General features: G+C 35.5%; 1 protein-coding gene across 1 annotated transcript in view; it reads right to left on the bottom strand.

Annotated features, from left to right (window-relative positions):
• GPATCH2 (G-patch domain containing 2) overlaps nt 1-18921 on the bottom strand; it is a 119572-nt gene that overhangs the window by 94902 nt on the left and 5749 nt on the right. Inside the window, exons 2-5 of the mRNA XM_030946424.1 lie at nt 15670-16383; nt 10479-10540; nt 2408-2590; nt 1233-1312 (exon numbers count right to left, since the gene is read on the bottom strand). Of these exons, the coding sequence (XP_030802284.1) occupies nt 1233-1312; nt 2408-2590; nt 10479-10540; nt 15670-16383 (1039 nt within the window). The remainder of the gene's footprint in view (nt 1-1232; nt 1313-2407; nt 2591-10478; nt 10541-15669; nt 16384-18921) is intronic.

Here is an 18921-nt window from a genome sequence, read left to right as displayed (position 1 = left end):
GGAAAACGGGCTACAAATCCCAGATATGCTCAAGCAAGCACTGAACCAAAAATAAAAATAGGTAGATAGGAAACCAAGAACTAGATAGCATTCATCTAATTCACGACCACTAACAGCAGAGATCACAGGCCAAGGTTTTAAAGCATCTTATTCAGCTCCAAATGGCAATTATTGGACAGGAACTTCAATTACAAAAACCTTGCCTCTTCAAAATGAATTAAATTTCTAGCAGTTCCTTTCTATTCTTTCCACATATAATAACTCTTATATTTCTCTGAAGCAACTTATGTTGTTCAGGCAACTTAAATCTGAAAACATTCAATGTTGTCAAATAATAAAGAATATCCATGTTGCAATATTTATTGTCCTCACCTATGTTTATTACACCTGATAAGGATCTCCCACATCCTCTTCCATACATTTTCCTTATCAGAAAGAAATAGACTGGGCTATAATTAATACATTTCAGCATTTAAATTTAAAAAGTCAAATTTCTCTTCTCATCATGCCCTTCTCCAAAGAAAGGTTTCTAATATTTTTTTTAAATTTATTTTAGACAAAAAATAGGAAAATCCAAGTATTAGATTGCACAGAAATGCAAAGACAGGTGAATTTTTTCCTCCACTTAAGAACACTGCTCCTAGGGCTGTAGGTACTAAAAAACCCCAAACATCCCATTTGTTTAGAACAGGCTCAGTACAAAGAAATGCATGATCTCTATGGCAGGCACTTTTAATTTTCTTTTGTATATACCCTTTTTGCCTGACCACATAGGTGTAAACCAAACAAAAGAAAACAGGGACATATTTTTCAAAACAGAGTTTTGGGATAAAAAATGACCTGAACTGTACCACAATGCATCCTGAAAGTTTTTTTATTATCAGAAAATAAATTGATTTGATTTTCATCATAAAAGTGAAACATGCTTTCACATAGACATAAGATATATACTGAAAATAGTAACTTATACACACATACACACACACCTGCACTGAAAACTTTTTCCTTTGCTTAGTTCAAGACAAGTACTGAGAAACAGTATCAGACTCTTTCTTCCGCAGAGGGATGTCAGAATATTTAAAAAGAGTAAACATACACTCAGGGAGCAGTGGCACCAAGTCTTCCAGTTCCATTATGCACCCATAATGTCAGGGAACAAGCATAAGAACAACATGCTTTCTAAAAACCTCTCAGAACAGTGCACATGAGCTCACAAAAATGAGAACACCTACCAGTGCATTCTGGTTTCCTGACACCTTTTTTATGTTTCTTGCCGGCATTCCATGAAGATGACTGCATCTACTCTGGAAACCTACACAAAAAGTACAAGTTTGTGTAAGAATATTTTCTCTATCACAGAACCAATAAAATTCACCATTGCACACCAATCTATCAATATGAACTCTGTTAAAACCATCTTATTAGACAACATTTTACTGGTGGAAACACAGAGCACAGGACGGGAAAAGTAAGAAAAAGAATAAATTGTCATGAAAATTGAAAATTCTGCAACTATTACTGCCATCCTGGATCTATGCACCATTGGCAGCACAAGCAGAACATAGCAGAACTATAGTAGAAAAGTGATTTTTGCATCACTTACAGCTTCCTTATCACTAGGAAACATTAAGTCTGGCCAATCTGCAGAGACCGAGTCCTCCAAAGCAATCCAAGCGTCTAGAGAATAATCCTCACAGAAGGATTCAATATATTCAGTGTAGTAGTTTAAAATTCATTTGACCACTGCTCAGATTTGTATCTGAATGGGAAAGAAGATCTTTGTGGCAGAGGAAGGTACAACAAAATTCTTTGGCAGCCAGCTGAGGTTTGACAACTTCAATCTGTGGACAAGAGTGTGTTCCTAGCTGTAAATACAATCCAACACTGGTAGAGCTTACCATCAGTTACACTGGATCCACAGTGGTGGGAAGTATTTTAGAAATAAAGAAAAAGGGTATTTTCTAAGTGACAATCTCAATCCATGCTCCAGAAGAACCCTTCCCTCTTCTATACAAACAACGTGGCCATAAAGCAAAGCAAATGGTCACATTAGTCTTTCCTGCCTTTAAATTAATGAACTTCTATAGAATTCTATATGTTATAGCAGAGGCCAGGAGCAAAATGGAACATCAGGTTTCATTTGAAATAACGTTGAAAAATTCTCAATGCAAACATTGAGAGAAATAAAAACAGCAGATCATCAAAATGAGCCATTTTCCACCTTCTGACTTTCCTAAAAATTTACTTTGAGTTATTTTTCTCTAATGATATCTTAAAAATTTAACAGTTCAAGGAAACAAACAGGTAACTCCAAGACTTGTACACATTTTACATATTTAATATAATCCACAGATATCTTTCTACTCAAGTGATTCTACAGCTTGCATTTGCTTGATTTGCTACTTACCTCTCCTCCCTGAGCGGGACATAAGGGGGAAAGTACCAGTTAAAATACTTTCAAAGACTGGGTCAGGCAGTTCTCTCTCCAGTTCTGTAGAGTCTTCTTGTTCCCACCATGGAATGACCCCTGTAATTCCACATGCTCCACCTGATTCGTTTTCATGAAACCAATCACTCTGCTCATCATCACCTGTGTGAGGGCAGGGTCCCAAAATCCCCAAAAAAGAGGGAGGAGCAGAGAAAATAAAAATCAGATGTTACCATCAATAAATACTCTGACAGGATTATTATTTCTTTCACTTTATAGCTGTATAACAATTACTCCTATATAGCAGTTTTATTTGGAAAATGTTTTTCAATAGCATGACAAACATTGCCATCAATGAAACATCATAAAATGTAATGCTTTAAAACCAATTTACAATAGTGAAAACAATAATAAACTAGTTAATCCTTTTGGCAATAACTGTGGGGAAATCCATTTAAGTTACTGCACTTTACATATTAACAAAAAAACAAACCTTAATCTCCTGCAGGGAATTAAAAGGTATAAAACTGAAACTGGTTCTTTGCAGCTGATAATGGTATATAATTAGCTTAATTTCATGATTTGTATGGCTAGTAAAAAGGGAAAACAATCATGAACAGATGTGACTAAATGAAGTTAATCTGATTAAGTTCATTTAGAAATAAGTTTTGAAAAAGTTGATTTTAAATGAAAACTGACAGTATCACATGAATGAGAATTATACTGCATTATAACACAAAATTGGTAATTTTTACTGACAATATTTATCTATGTAGAATTTAAAAACCTGGATTTAAATTAAGAAATAAGACAGGACTGAAAATATAAGACTGAAAATTTAATCTTAAAATTATCTCATAACCACACTGGCAACTAAGAAGAAATGTTTATGTTTGCTTTAAAACATGTTCTTTCATACACACCATCTAGTTTCAGAAGAACAGAAAACAGCTTCAAAAGACATGGGAAATTTCCTTTCCTCTACCCAAAACTTAGATCAGTTTAGGGTAGAGGAAAGGAAATAGATGTGCTATACATTTTATTCTACTTCAAACTATCCAAACCATGTTTCGTTATTTCTGCACGTAAATTGTTTAACCTTTCCATTTTTAATTGGAAATAAATTAAGCAAGATACAAATGTAAGATTTGTGAGACACAGATTTCAAGAATAAAAATGCATTTGTGGAAAGTTTCATTGTCATTCAAAGCCACAGTGGGGAAATACAAATGATGAAAACCAAAGCCAAAATTTAATGAAAAATAAAATCCAACACACTTTCTCCAAATAAACTGTTGCAATATAAATAATATTCGAGATCAAGCACAACTGAAAATGTCTGTAAACATTCAATCAGAACAAGTACTTCTAGAAAATATAGAATAATTAAAGCCTTCATTGGTCACTTGCAGGTGAAATTGGATCCTTACACCTTTAATGATCACTACTAAAAGCAAAATTAGCAGAGGCTACAGAACAGGAACTTTTAGATGGAGGAAAGGGAAAACAAAGGTGAGAAGAGATACATAGGTCAAAAAAAGATTTAAATTTCTTTGCATTCCTGAAGCATTTCTGCCTGCTCTCCCTATTTACTCTAATCCTCATTTATAGCTATGACATTTCACAGAGGCATTCACCATTAATTCCATCCTCATTTTGTTAAAGCCAGGTATGGGCTTTTTGGAGGAACTCTAAGAATACTTAATAGGGACACTGGTGGTGGCGGAAGGAGAACCACACCTTTTAATTATATTGGTCTGTGGTTCAGAGCTAAGGTTGAAATTTGTTTGATTTTCCAAACCTTTATGTTTGATTCCAAAACTTTGTTTGATTTTCCACTTTTTCCACACTTTCCAAACTTTTCTTTGTTAAACTTCGTCTCTATATTTTGTCATGAGAGCTCCAGATGCCTTCACTAACAAGAAATACTATCAGGAGCTCAAAAGTCGTCTTCTTACTCATAATTCATCCATGGAGATAAGTACAGAATTCTGAAATGGGGGTTCCATGATGAGTTCAGGGACAGAAGCTGTAAGAGGCAGGCAATGCAGTCTTGAAAGAAAGCTACAATTTCAGACTGGGTTGGTGGAATGTACAATAAGGCAAAGAGCAGCTATGGAAGGAAACTGATATCTTTGCTATATACCCAATAGAAGTTCTTGGGGAAAAAAATGAAATTACTTTTCCTTTTTGTGCAACAGGAATATTAGTATGTCAAAGAATCTTAATTTTTATACTATTATACACTTCCCTAAGCACTTCTGTTGCTTACAGCCAAAGGCAGACCTCAGATCTGAACCTCTTAGTCTTTTTCCACATGACAGCAACATCCAGATATACTTGGTTTTTAGCTTCCTTGTCTGTGAAATTAAACAACTCTGAATCCTCTGAATATTTTAAATCATATTATCACCTTGAGGCAAGTGTAAGCTTATTACTACTATTCTTATCCAGGTGACACCACTCACAGGTATTTTGCTTACCAGTTGTTTCACCTTGAAGGGATGCCACTTCCAGAGCCAGGGAAGACCACTGCATTTAATCCATTCCCTACCTCATACATATAGGCAATAAAACACAGAGGCCTCCCCACTCATAGAGTTTGGTAACCAAACACTTGGATTTTATCCTGCTTTAATTTGCACCTCTCAAAAGGCAGCACAGTATTCATAGCAAATGTGATCTTAGGAATACTAAAAGCTGAAAACAGTATTTTTGACTTCCAAAGATTCACTACACTGTCCTTTCCTCCTAGGATGCTGATTCAGCACAGGACTACAGCAAATTATGATATTTTTCCAAGGTACAGGAAAGGTAGAAAAACCACCAGATCTCCAAAAGTAGAGCCCATATATCCTCCTAAACACATTTCTAAAATACATCAAACTTGTTTATGTGTAAAGTTAATGCTTCAAGGAATTACTTCAATGTAATTTACATTGAATTATAACTGTGCTGATCAGTAAAATAAAGTCAATTTGAGGCCTCAGAAATGTCAACTTCAATCCTAAAATTTCCAGGCCGATTTCTGGCTTAACACACTTTTTTTGGTTATTTTTAGGCCATCCCCTCCCTCCAATTACTGTTTCCCTAAAGTTCACTCCGTATTATTATGTCTACATATTTATCTAACTATTGCTCCCATGTTAAATTCCTTGCCTTCTTCTTTAAGAAGTTTAGAAAATTATTTTATATGAGCTTCTGGTGGTTTTTCTATGGACAAAGACACCTTCTGCATCACTATCACTTTCATGTTTAGAAAAACTATACCCAAATCTTACTTTAGCTAAAGCAGTGCAGTTTTACAACAAACTTTCCACCGCACATTAAGAGAGAGTCTTACCTCCCTTTCTATTTTATTACAAAATGGCCAGATCAGGCTCACCAGCAGCCAATATATGTGCTTGCCTAGAACAATCACAACACACATTGAGAGGTTTACTGTGAAAAGTTTGGCATCGATGTCCTACAAACACCATGCAGTACTGTGCTGCTCCGTTATCCACCAACCCGCACACAGAACAAGAGCACGGGGTCTGTGAATACCCTGGGATTTCAGAGTCATTTCCAGGACCAGTGTATCTCTTTCTAGGTAAAAAAACCCCCCACTGCTAACAGCTGTAATAATCATTTAGAAATATCAGGATATTCACTGTAACACATCCCAGGAGTTTCAGGAAAACAGAAATTGAAGTTACCCCTTCACAGAGGAACACTGCATCTTGCTCCTTGTGCTTTACAGAACCACCTTGACAAAAGATATACATATAAAAGCTACGCTATAGAAATATTTAGGATTTCAACTACTCAGGTCATATGCAACAACTTCATCTTATTTCTTTTCCATCTGTGAAAACTATAAACTTATTTGCCACAAGAGTTCAAACCTGGTATGATTTCACTTTGCATTGCACACTCCAATTCTTTTCTATATGGAGAAACACACCCTGTCACCTGCTGCTACATGTAGTACAAGGTCCAAATTAGTTCCTCACTAGAATTCTTCTACTGAATCAGTACTGGGTCATCTTCATAAAGGACACAGTAATGAATATATGTTTAATGGTAAAATAATGAACAGCTATCTTAAAACGCTTAGCCACATCCACAGTGGAACTCTGACATTCTCTGACCTTCTCCAATTTTAACTGTTTAACACTTTATTAACATAATATTCCTTCCTACTTGCTTAAATCTTAAAGGACATTTCAAGTGCTGCATGCCATGATTTAAGAAGTCTTAAGTCAACTTTGAACTTCCCCAAGTGTACAAGTACAGATGAACCAGGAACACACAGTATGTTTTCTCTGCTATACCCAAGCTATAAAGGTCATTAAAGAACATCCTTGCAATTTAACTATTTCTTCACCCAGAACAGGGTATCATCCACTAGTCTCTGAATAACAATAGTTTTGTTAACATTGTGTTGAAAGCTTAACTTGTGAAGTGTCGTTGACCTGTGCAGTGCCTTGAAACAGCAGGAGATTGTACTAGTTAGGCCTATCACAGAGTTGCTATTTTATGCTGCAATGCATAACTAGATATTTCGGTTCAAGATTCTTGTAAAATTTTCCTACACCAGGCATAACACTGCTTATTGTTGAAGTTTTTAATAATTGCAAAACAGCCAAGAAAATACAACCTGGAACATAAGGAAAAAAGAGAAAAAAAAAGGGAAGTCATGAGGATTTCTCATACATAAGCTTCAGCTGCTGCTTAGGTCTTTCAATTACTTTGTTGGCAGATTCTTCTACCTCCATACTTAAGAGCTTGATAGAAAAAATACTGTTATTCTATCTATTAAATCTTACCCCTAAAATGCCCAATTTGAAAACCTCTGAAGAAAATACAACCCATAAAAAGTCACTTGAGGTTTGTTAATAGCTCAGCAGCTACCTTCTTCCCTGACAGCACCATCACAAAACATTATCTTTAAGCTTTTGCTGACTAACTCTTCAGGGTTTGCAATGTTTCACAGAATAAAATTTGCCACACTGGGCCTGACAAAATTTAGCATCAATTACTTCTGCCAGAAGGAATTACCATAGTGGACAGAGCATAACAAGAGAGCTGCTTGTGCCCTGTCACATGACCTAATGTAAACACTTGGGTAACTTGGAAAAGGAGGGCAAACAAGGCTGGGCTCAGATGAGAGCTTCATGGGAACCAAACAAATCAAAGCAAGCTGGAAGACTAGAACAGAGAAAGGAAAAGAGTACAGAAGTCTTAAAAAATGTTAGATGGTACAAGCACATATTAGGAGTTGAAGAGAGGATTTTCAAGTCTCAACAATTTTCTCTTATCATAGCAATTGATGAGAATTAAAATGTATCTAGAACTACCCCAATTAAAGCTACACTTGGTTTTCTTTAATCAAATTATAAAAATTGAAACTCTTATAAGATTCTGTCCACAGAAGATTAGGTACTGTAACAAAATTTATTTCCATATCCTTTCTGAAAAATTTTGGAAAATATTAAAGGTCATAAGATCAGGCACTCCAAAGTTCATCATTAAATACTCAACTATTTATTTAACTGGTCAAATGCTCCAAGAAATTGCTGCTTTAGTCACTTTCCTAGAATGTGTGCCCCAAAGGATGAATTTGAGAATTATTTAAAGTTTTATAGATATTATTTGTCTGCAATAAATGAGATGTGGTTCTTGATCTCAGAAACACAAAACAAACAAATGCTGCCCAGAAGAAAAGGAACTCTTGTCCTTTGCTACCCCAACTTGTAAGTAATGGCAGGCACATCATTTAAACCAAGTACTTCACCAGGCAACATTAATAAATCTCTGGTTCTCCACTTGACTTAGCAGAAACCTGAAGTCAGAAGTGCAGAAAATTTGAACTACAAATGAGGTCAAGATGCTGATGCTCTGAACATAGATATATAGAGATGTTAAAGATTAGATAGATATAGATATAGATATATAGATATAGATACATAGATATAGATATCCTGGAGGAGGGACACTGGTTAGACAGAAATTAGACTCTAGCTTTAAAACTACAAAATTAAACCAGCAATTTCTTCCCTGAATATATTTTCATCCTGTCCTCTTCCAGCTTTGCTAATCACACCTAGGCTTTTCCTTTGCTTCTATCAGACTGACTTTCTCCCTCCTTCATTCTTGTAAATTTTGTATGTGTCTCAGTTCAGCTACAAATTAACTCACAGAGATAAAATAATCTCACCTCAATTAAGGAGAGTACAAATTACAAGTATTTACTATTGGGAGGAATAAGCATTATTAGAAAATCAACAATTTTGGTTTTGAAGTAGGATCTCTGATAGTACTTTCATAGAAAAGTCTCACAAAACCAAAGCTATAATGTAGATTTAGGCATCTGAGTTCCACTGTGAAGCTAACAGTCTTCTGATCATACTCACAAAATTATTAGTTCAAAGGAGAGATTGAAAAAATAATGTTTTGTCATGACAATATCCTTTTAAGGTTTATTTTTATTTGTGTTTCAGAATACATTTTGAGGTCTAATGCTTTCTACTTGAAAATTGAAAACTGAAACGAGATTCAAATATCAGACAAAACTAAGAACTACAACTTTAATGAATCAACGCTAAAAAAGTAACACCATACCACTGAAAAAACACAGTTGGTCACTGTTCCCTCCTGTTTTCTCTTCCTACAAAATATATAAGAAAACCAGAAAGCAATATGTTTTCAGCCATATTATTCAAAGATTTAAATAATACAGTTCAGGATTTAAGGATAAAAATATTTATAGAAATATATCAGAAAGGTACTGGAAAAACATGTGCAATTAGGAAGTGTGATAGGTCATCTTACATATAAATGTAGAGAACAAGTGCTTTAAAAATTCCAAGTCAGAAGAAAAATTCAAATTGGGAAGTAAAAGCAAATCTTAAAGACTTAATGCATTGTAGCACTGAACATAAATCAACCTAAATAAATCTAAATTTTCAAAGAGAACCTAAACTCTTAAAAAAACATGAGTTAGCACAACTGAAATCAGATACTCAGGCTGGGAAGTACAGTTTGTGTAGCACAAGTTACCATTGAACAAGGAAGGTAACACTTCTGTTTTAAGTAGGAAAAAACCTTTCCCTATTGAAGATAATCCCAACCCCCAAAAAACCAGATGGAATTAGAAATTAAAAAAAAAGAAAAAGCCCCAAATGTTCCTTTAACCTAGTTTTGTGGAATGGGTCAGGATTTAATTTCTTGCACACACTCAAGCAGTCTTTGGCAAACTGCGTAAGTTTGCCAAAATACCCTCTGTTACCACTAACTTAAAATTTCCAACAGAAAAGCAAGTCTTCAATACTTGAGAGACTATTTTTTGTCTCATTTTTGTATTCTGTCAGAGATAGCAAGTTCCTACTCCATCATAGCATAATATAGGTAAACATGTTGCAATAAAGACTAAAGCTGATAAAAAACCCAACCTTTTACTTCCATCCTCAATAGTTTTATCACAGAAAAACATGTGAAAACATTATGCGTACTAAAACAAAAGTTTCAATCTTCCATGCATTTTAGATTAAAGAAATTTCTTTCAGAAGGAAGATGTTAAACAGCTTAAATCTCAGTCTTAGACTGCAGAAAAAGTAGTTTGTTTGAAATTACTTTGAAATAACTTTTCAAACAAACTAGTGAATAAAAAAGAACTATTAAAAAACCCTACCAGTTTGGAGGAAAAAAAAGAAAAAATCCATCTCAAGAATAGCATGAGAAACAGTACTACAATCAGAGTCCTCTCAGAAAATTGGAGGAACTAAGCCATTAATATAGATGATTTTTAGGAGATGCTCAAGTTTTTAGTAACTTTATCATATAACAGAGGCTGTTTCTCAACATAGCTTTTGACTAAGTCATGTAGTCAAGACACCCTCTGTTAACATTAAAAAAAAACAAAACAGAAAGCAAGCTATAGTTCCACTCAGTAAAACAGTAATAGAAACTGAAATACAATAATTAACCTATGAAATAACTTGTAACGCTTACAGAATTTCAACTGATGTGGTTTGAGGGGTGGAGAAGGGAAAGATTGTTTCAATACCTTGTCTTCCCTCATCATTGGTAAACAAACCAGCATCACTGCTGCTCAGACTGCTGGATTCACTGTAATAAGAGAAAGAGAGAAACAGATCAAAAGAACAATTGATCTTTCAGTCGTAAAATTTTAAGGAGACAAGGCTGTGCTCAGATTGAACTTAAGCCCAACAGAGATCGGAGAGAAAATAGGATGATTTTTTTTAATCAAACTGCAAATATCCCAGTTCCATTAACTACAAAGCGTATTATTTTTGGCACATAAAACCATAGGAATCTAATGGTACCCTGACAGTAAGCCAGATGTGACTGCAACAAGGTGCTGACACAATTGATGCATTTTATTATCTCCTTCCATCAAATGCTCACTGCTCCCTTCTTATACTGTGCAATTCAGCTTGATCCTGGAACACCACTGCTCAATAAAATAGGAAAAGTCTCAATCAAAAGCAGCCTAAGCCTTTCCTTCAGCACATGAAATATAAGAGTCTGAAAATCGAATTACCTTTCTGAACATCATTTGCAAATATTCTGGTAAAGATACTGCTTAAGATTTCATGACATTCTACTCAGGGAGAACAGAAAAAGTTTATAACAAAGGTAACCAATTAAATCAAAACAAAGGTCACCCTGAAGAAAATAAGTATGATTCAGGATCATCAACAACAACATAAAAAAACAAGGCACAGTTTACTTTGCTATGACTTCCAGCATGGTCTTAAAATTAGAATGTGTGTATACAACATGCACACACATCTCTAAATGTAAAGGCATGAGCAGGTATTTAGTTCTTTGCTGTATGCACATCGTTACATACAATAACCCACGTGTTCCTAAACAGTAAATCAGACTGGTCTTTTAATAACACAGATAGCACCTTGTTGAGTTTCATATGAAAGGACTTTTCTGTAAACCCTTTATTTCACTTTTTGTCAAGAAAGTAGCTATGTTATGAAAGTAATATTCTCACCAAAATTTTTATCACATGTTACTTAGTTTGAGATGTAGAACAACTTGAAAAAAAACCCCAAACACTTCAGCACAAAAATTCAAGTACATTTTATATATACTATGGCTACTCTTGATGTGCCCATACAAGTCACTCACAAGAACTTTATGTCTATTTACCTTTGTATACTCATTCATATTACAATTTGCATGCTGTCCTATACCTGAAATCAACTATTTCCAATTATTTTTATTTTTAATACTAAATTATTTTTATCTTTATATCAAATAACTAGTACACTTGAGGAAATTATTTCCTTTTAAATTCTAATTTCTTACAAAAGCAAGTATCAGGTTTTTTAATATATTAATTATTCATATGAATACATGAACTATATAAAATTCATCTAATTCATATTTAATTATAAGCATATACATTTGTTTTTAGTATCTTCCTTTGGGAAGTATCCCAACAGGATTTGAAACACAATATAGTAGCAGGTGACACAAAGCAGTGTTTGGGTTTTTTAAAGCATATATATATATATATATATATATATATAAAAATATATATATACATACATAGCTCTGTGTTTAATGATTAAGTTGCCTTAATCTTTGCTGTATCTTAGGCTTATCCAAATTCTTGATGCATAAGCAACACTCACACAATATCTTATACATAATAGAATTAGAACATACTTAAGCACTTGCACAATTGCCCTAAACAGAAGTAAGCTGACATGCATGCATGAAGAATGGAATCATCTTTTGAGGGACACCAAGACTTGAACTTTCTAATATAGGAAGTCCTAGTAATGCCCTTTTAGCAAACATCCCATCCTCACTTTAATTAGAACACAGATGGCTTTACTGTCCCTAGATTTCATTGTGCACAATTTTACATCATCCATTTAAAAGGAAACAACATCCTTTCTTCATAGGTGCTTCTTATAGGTGCACTTATTGTTTAATTGCATGTTTTAAAATAAAGTCAGGAAATCCTTTCAACCCTGATATTTCAGCCAATTTCCCAACCAAAATTTCCAACTTTGAGAACCGTCTCCATCACTTTTTTAAGTAAGATATTTAAATTGTGAAAAAAATCTCAGTGAAGGACTAGTCAGTGCATAAAAACATAACCACTTGAAATTTTTGAAAAAATTCTAAAAAAAAATTAAGAATTCAAACTAACACTGGCATATCCACGGCAGCCACAGTGTTCACTCTCCTCAGACCACAGTCCCACTGGGCAGGGATTACAGCTGAGATAACTGCTAGATGGCAGTCATTTCACTGAATAAATTCAAAACCTCTGGAATTAATACATCAATAGATAAGTACATGAAACTGCTGTGATGGAATATATTTGCAGTTTTAATATAATTTTGCAGAGTATACTGCTTATTCCTTTGCTTTGTAATGAGAATACCGCTCCCAGTAAGACTTCAATGAAAACAGAAAAACCCATAGGTTCCTTTTAGTCCTATAAAATAGCGTGTGCAAGCAAAAATTTGGAAGAACAGCTAAGCTATCCAAAAAGCTTTCACATCCTTATTTCTGTATTTCTGGAAATAAAGAAGAAATGCTTGTAATTTGCAGTTCCTATGACTAACGAGTGCCTGGTGCCTTGGTTTTATATGAGACATGGGAGCTTTGTGCTGACCCCAGGACCTGACCAGCTCCTGTTTTCCCCCTAGCCACAGTGGGTGGTGCCTCCGAGCTTCATTGCTGCCTCTCTTTCAAAACAGGCAATTGAAATTTCACCTCTCTTTAGTCACTTCAAACACAAACAAGCACCAAAGCCTGTGGAAATTAAATAGCCCCCAGAACATCACACACTGCCGAATTTGGCTGAAACTGACCAAAAGCTGTACACTGAGGATAAAATGGATAAGCTCTGATCACAAAAATCTCATTTCCAGTGCTTAAAACAATCCTCCCAGGAATTCATCTTTGGGATCATTTAGATGCTGACACTTCAAGAGTTTGAAGACTCCTCTTCCAACTTCAGAATCATGCACTTAAAATCTGGTGTTTGGTGTTTGGACACCCACATACAGAGATAAAAGACTGCCAAAGAAGTGCCATTTAATATTTTTAATGTGCACTTCCAAAACGTGTTATTTTCAAATAATGTCATGTATACACTGAAAACTTTTGACTGGTTTTAGAGCCAATCAATTCAACTCCCATTAAAAATTATCAGCTTTGTTTTGTTTCTAAAAAACAAACTTCTAAAAAATTAGTCCTATTTTTAAGAATTACTGAACTATTGCACTGAATACTACTGCACACATTACTGCATACAAAACAAAAGCAACTTTGTATACTTTTTATTCTTCCTTTTCCAGCAAGCGCTCCTGAAGTGCAAGTGTTATCCAAGATGCTTTGTTAGCTCTTTGTATCTTGTACAATCCCATCTTCCCTCTTAAAATCTAAGCTTTCACTTTCAGAACAGACTTTTCTTAAGAGTTTGCTGGTTCTTTCAAATTCTTCTAGCTAAATGATCTCTAATAAAGGAACCATTGCATCTAAGTAAAGTTAGATTAAAAAAGTTAAAATTATGCACACATGAAATATTCTGATACTGTATCACCTGAGAACTTTAGATAAGGCAGATTTCTAACCACACTATGAAATGCAAGTTTTCTAATTCAGTGATTTCAAAGCTTTCTGGTACAGCTGACCATTGAAAGAAAATCAGTAGAATGACAGACCATCTCAACTGTGTGTATGAGCAGAAAACCCTATGAAGATGAGAATGGTTTTAAAGACTATTTACTGGGGCCATATACAAGCATTTGGAATATGACTTGAAAAAAGCAGCATTTGGGGCAACAAAACATCAAGTATTTTGAAGAGGAAGATCAACTTTTAAAACATAACGTTTCTTTTGAGAAAGAAGATTCAGACTGACCTGATTAGTTTGGTTCTTGGAGTCTAAAAGAGAATATCCTTATTGAACACTCTTCTCTCCATCCAAAAATTAGCTATAGAACTTTTGAGTTGAGGAACAGACTCTAACTATTGCCAAAGAAAAGACAAGTTTTCTAAAGGCTTCCTAACAGCACAGACTCCAACTTGCATGTCAAAGGGAGATGCCTACACTGGCTGCCCTGAAGGATGAGTTCTGCTCTAGTAATTAACATGTAAGGAAAAATGTTTAAGGCTTGGGATTTATTCAGCTCCTCCAGCTGCTTCTTGTTCACAGGTGAGGGACAGAGCTAGTACATAACAGAAAGACTTAGGACTTTTCTGACCATTACTGGAGTTAGTCACTTACCAATGCTGCTGTTATTACAGCAATCTGACTGCTCTGGTCAAAACCACACTCTGCACCTCAGTTCTATCTGTCCAGTAAGGAAAAGGCTTAAGAGTTTATACATAAATTCCTACAAAGAAAACAGGGACAACCAGTGCCGTCAAGGAACTGATCAAAATTATATCTTTCAAGATGTGTCTGTCTTGCTGACACTTCTGCATTCAGAACCTGGCATGCGGAATAAACAAAACCAGCCTTACCAGGCCCTGAAGTTAACATCCCCTGTGTACGGTGGAAAAATGACTTATACCTTACTGTGTTGTCAAAATAATACTTTGGAAACAATTACCACTGTAGTATGACTGTTGTCTGGAATGGATGGATGAGGTGTACTGCCAAAGGGTCATCATTCCTCCATTTTTCTAATGGTAAGCTCAGGTGTTTCTGAACTGTAAATTGGTTTTTGCATTTCGTAAATGATGTATATCCTTGGCAACCTGCAGACTTTTTATGCCCATGACACACCAGAACATACTGTCTAAATGGTGACTCTAAACACTGACAACCCTTCTGACAAATAGAGATAACAATCAAAGCCCCAATGTCTAGAATTTGGAAAAACACTAAATTCTTATCGGATAACTGTTACCAGCTGAAATATCCAGAAAAACCTGTGTCATTCATACGTGTATTTTGTCACTCTTGATCTTGAAACAATTAGAACATATTATTTCATTAAACTGTTTTCTTGGTTATTCCTCTGCTACATCACTATTTTATGCAGAATTCCTTAACTTGATCAACTAATACATAAAAAATAGTAGATGTAAAAAAATAAGAGTAACTTGTTAAAACAGATACTACTTATGCTAGAAATTAAACTCTGGAATCAACAAAAAATCTAAAGATTCTCAATACAAGGAACAGTAATAAATGCAAACAAATATTAACCAAAGTTTCTGTAAAAAGAAAAAGGAAGAATAACCTGTCACTCATATTCTCATCTGAGCCTTTTTGCTCCTCATATTCCATTTTGTCCTTATTTGCTTGATTCACTTCTTCATTTTCTATAACTACTCCTTCATCCAAGACTTCTGGACCTTGTCGAGCAGCAGATACTTTTCTTTTTTTCACTTTGCTCTTGGAAAACTCCTGGTGCTGGTATGATTTATTGTTATTGTCCATTTCTTGATCTCTGCTGTTATCCTGCTGTTGAGTTATTGTCAGTGCATTAGAGACTTCTGATGGCAGATCTATCGCCATGCGTTTTACCTTTCTCCTCCTGCGCAAAGTTCTGTTTCCCAAACTGTCCACAGCCAAATCTGGTTCGTGCCACAAAGGTCTTTTGCCTCTAATGTTATTTAAGTTTGAGGAAGGCCTACGTTTAGCAACCAACAGCTGGTCATCAGAATCACTGTGGTCTTTCTTGGTAGCATGATTCTCCCTGTAGTCTTTGTTTGATTCCTCCAAACTGGAATCGGAGCCTTCGCTTAGGCAGTGCCCAGTCTCCCAGGGGTGATGGGTGGTAAATGAACGTCTTTTCCGTCCCCTCCTTTTCCTTGCCTGTCTCTTTAGAAGACAAGACACGCTTCGAGAATGATCTCCAGTATCAGCAAAACCTCCTCTGGCTTGCTCTGAACTTTCTTCCAGTGCCGAGACCAGATCATGAACCAGCTCCTCCATAGTCCTACTGAAATGCCTATAGATTTCAAAGGAAAAAAAAACACACAAGAAAACAACAAATTAATTAAAAGTGCTAAGCATAAACTACAACAACTTCATAGGGCAAAATAATTTTAGACACTTTAGGCAAAGTAGAATAATCTTTATAGGATGGCCATTGACTCTTTCTGCCAAGAGACAAAACCTTCCCAACCAGTCCTACAAAATTTGAAGCAAACCAGCATAAGTTCCTTTTAAAAGGTATATTCCCAAACTTCTGTCTTGGAAAGAAAAGGCAGCCAGGGGCTTCCCCCATTGGTTCGTGGCCTCACTGCTATTGTTTGGTTTTAACCAATTTCATCACACTTGACTGTCAGGGATTCCACATGGCAAGAGCATCAACAGTGAGCATTCACTCTAACTGCAGGTAGGGAACACATTTTAAATTTAAGAATGGGAAATGAAATACATAATATTCTCCCTGATGTATAATAATGACTTCTGCTTAAGACTTTTATTATGATAAAATATTTTTAAGGATGATTATCTCTTAATGTTGCCTAAATGCTAAAATGAAGTTAAGACAGCAATTCTTGGATAATATGACTTATTTCCTACTAGCAAATAAGTCTGTCCTTCCAAATGGCTGACATCTGTTTGATTTTTAAAAAATAGTGATTCAATGAAGTTTTATTGGGTTAAGAGAATACCCAGCTACAGGTAATTCTAGAGTATTGAATGTAAAGTTTCCTATCACATGTAGGCACTTGCATCCATGGAATCCCATGCTTGCATAAGGAAAAAAATTCCTAAAGACACAGTGTCAAATTAAGGCCTTCATGTTTTGCTTCTTCCTCTTCAAATTTCACTAGCATTTAGCATGTCTTTAACTCAGTATGCTTCAGTAAGATCACCCATGCATTACATGAATGTAATTACAAAAACATTAAATGATTGCTGCAGAACTCTAATCCTTCTCTGAAGGCTGAAAACCTTCTCCATATACACAGCAATCAGACTCATATCAAAACATCAGAAGACCCCTTTCCTTGAGGTAAAGCAAAGAATAATTTTCACGCTTGCTACTACATTGCACAAACTGATACATATGGAAGACATTGTACATTCAGTAAATTACCCAGAGCACATTTAAAAGCAAGACTCTCCACTTCGTTTTACAATATAAATGGCTGGAGGAACCTATAATAACAAGTTTTCTACACATACTCAGTGGTGCTGCGGAGAAAATCTAGACAGATCACAGACAGCTTCCCTTTGCCACTCAGCACAAACTCCAACATCAAAGGTACTAATGGTGATGGCTCAATGGGCAGTCTTAAATATTAACTGAGGAAATGAAGAACATGTTTAAGAAGAAATCCAAATGCTCATGAAATATCTTACCTAAAGAAGTTACATATTCTCCTTTTAAACCATTTTCAGAAATAATTACTTTAAACATTTTAATTGCAGGAACAATAAAAGCACAGAAAGTGGTAGAAATACAAGTTTATTTTGAATTCTCAAAACTGCTGTGTCACTTGCATTATTTCCCATACCTCTTTTCCTGTCCTCATGTAACCTCTAGTCATATTACTCCTTCTTAATGTTTTCTTTGGCTCTTAGTACAGCAGAATTATATCGTCTTGTAAATGGTGAGACAGCTCAGGAAAAGTGTGACGCTTTCTCCTTAATCCATTTGGTTCACAAGATGCTTAAACAGAGGCACTACCCCATGTTTCCCCATGGCTGTAGCTGCAGTGGGAGGGCACTCACCCCTCCAGCCCTCCTGTTAGATCCCCATGAGGACAGGCAATCCCCAGAGGCGCACATATCAGAAGTGACATGCCCGAGAGATGTAAGGGGCTTTTCTGCACTCATTTTACAGAAGCCATAACACCTCAACAGACAAATGGCAGCACATTTGGGTTAGTGTGAGACACCAATTCCCTCAAACACCTGCCCAGCCCTTCCTGCCACACACTTTTGCATCTATGGCAAACTGACGGAAGTGGAGGTGCACTAAAACATGAACTTGTAGGCTTAAACCCAGATTTAGCTCTCCAAATCAACAGATTTCTGCTAACCTGCCAGAATATGAACTAACTTATATAAATCTCTCGCAGCCCATTCTCTTAGTGATCTTGCAGCACAAAGCAAAAGGGCAAGAGAAGACAGTGACACTAATGCCTTGCACCATAATTTATGATTAATTCCTTCAATTCAGTATCCCTAATCTGTATGGATAACTATGTCACTAAAATCAATGTAGCTCCTAGAGTGGACATACCAATTTACTCCAGATAATGGCACGAGTATGGTGGTTTAAATTGCCTTAGTTGCAAAATACTTCAAGATCAAACACAATACATCCAGTTCTGAGATCTATACCTGAATGAAACCTGCCCTGAATTCCTCCCAAAATACTGCAGTATACATGGTTTCAGATCAAAAGATGAAACTCAAGAAAAGTGAACATCCCTCAAGTGTTTTGAAGTAAAGGGATAACAAGATTCTTAGATGACTCTGAGCAGTAAAGGGACTTCACTTCCAGCAAACTATGACTTTGAATATT

The sequence above is a fragment of the Camarhynchus parvulus genome, chromosome 3 (genome assembly GCF_901933205.1).
Source record: "Camarhynchus parvulus chromosome 3, STF_HiC, whole genome shotgun sequence".
NCBI lineage: Eukaryota > Metazoa > Chordata > Aves > Passeriformes > Thraupidae > Camarhynchus > Camarhynchus parvulus.
The sequence above is the reverse complement of the archived record's forward strand: the minus strand, read 5'-3'. Positions and strand labels throughout refer to the sequence as shown.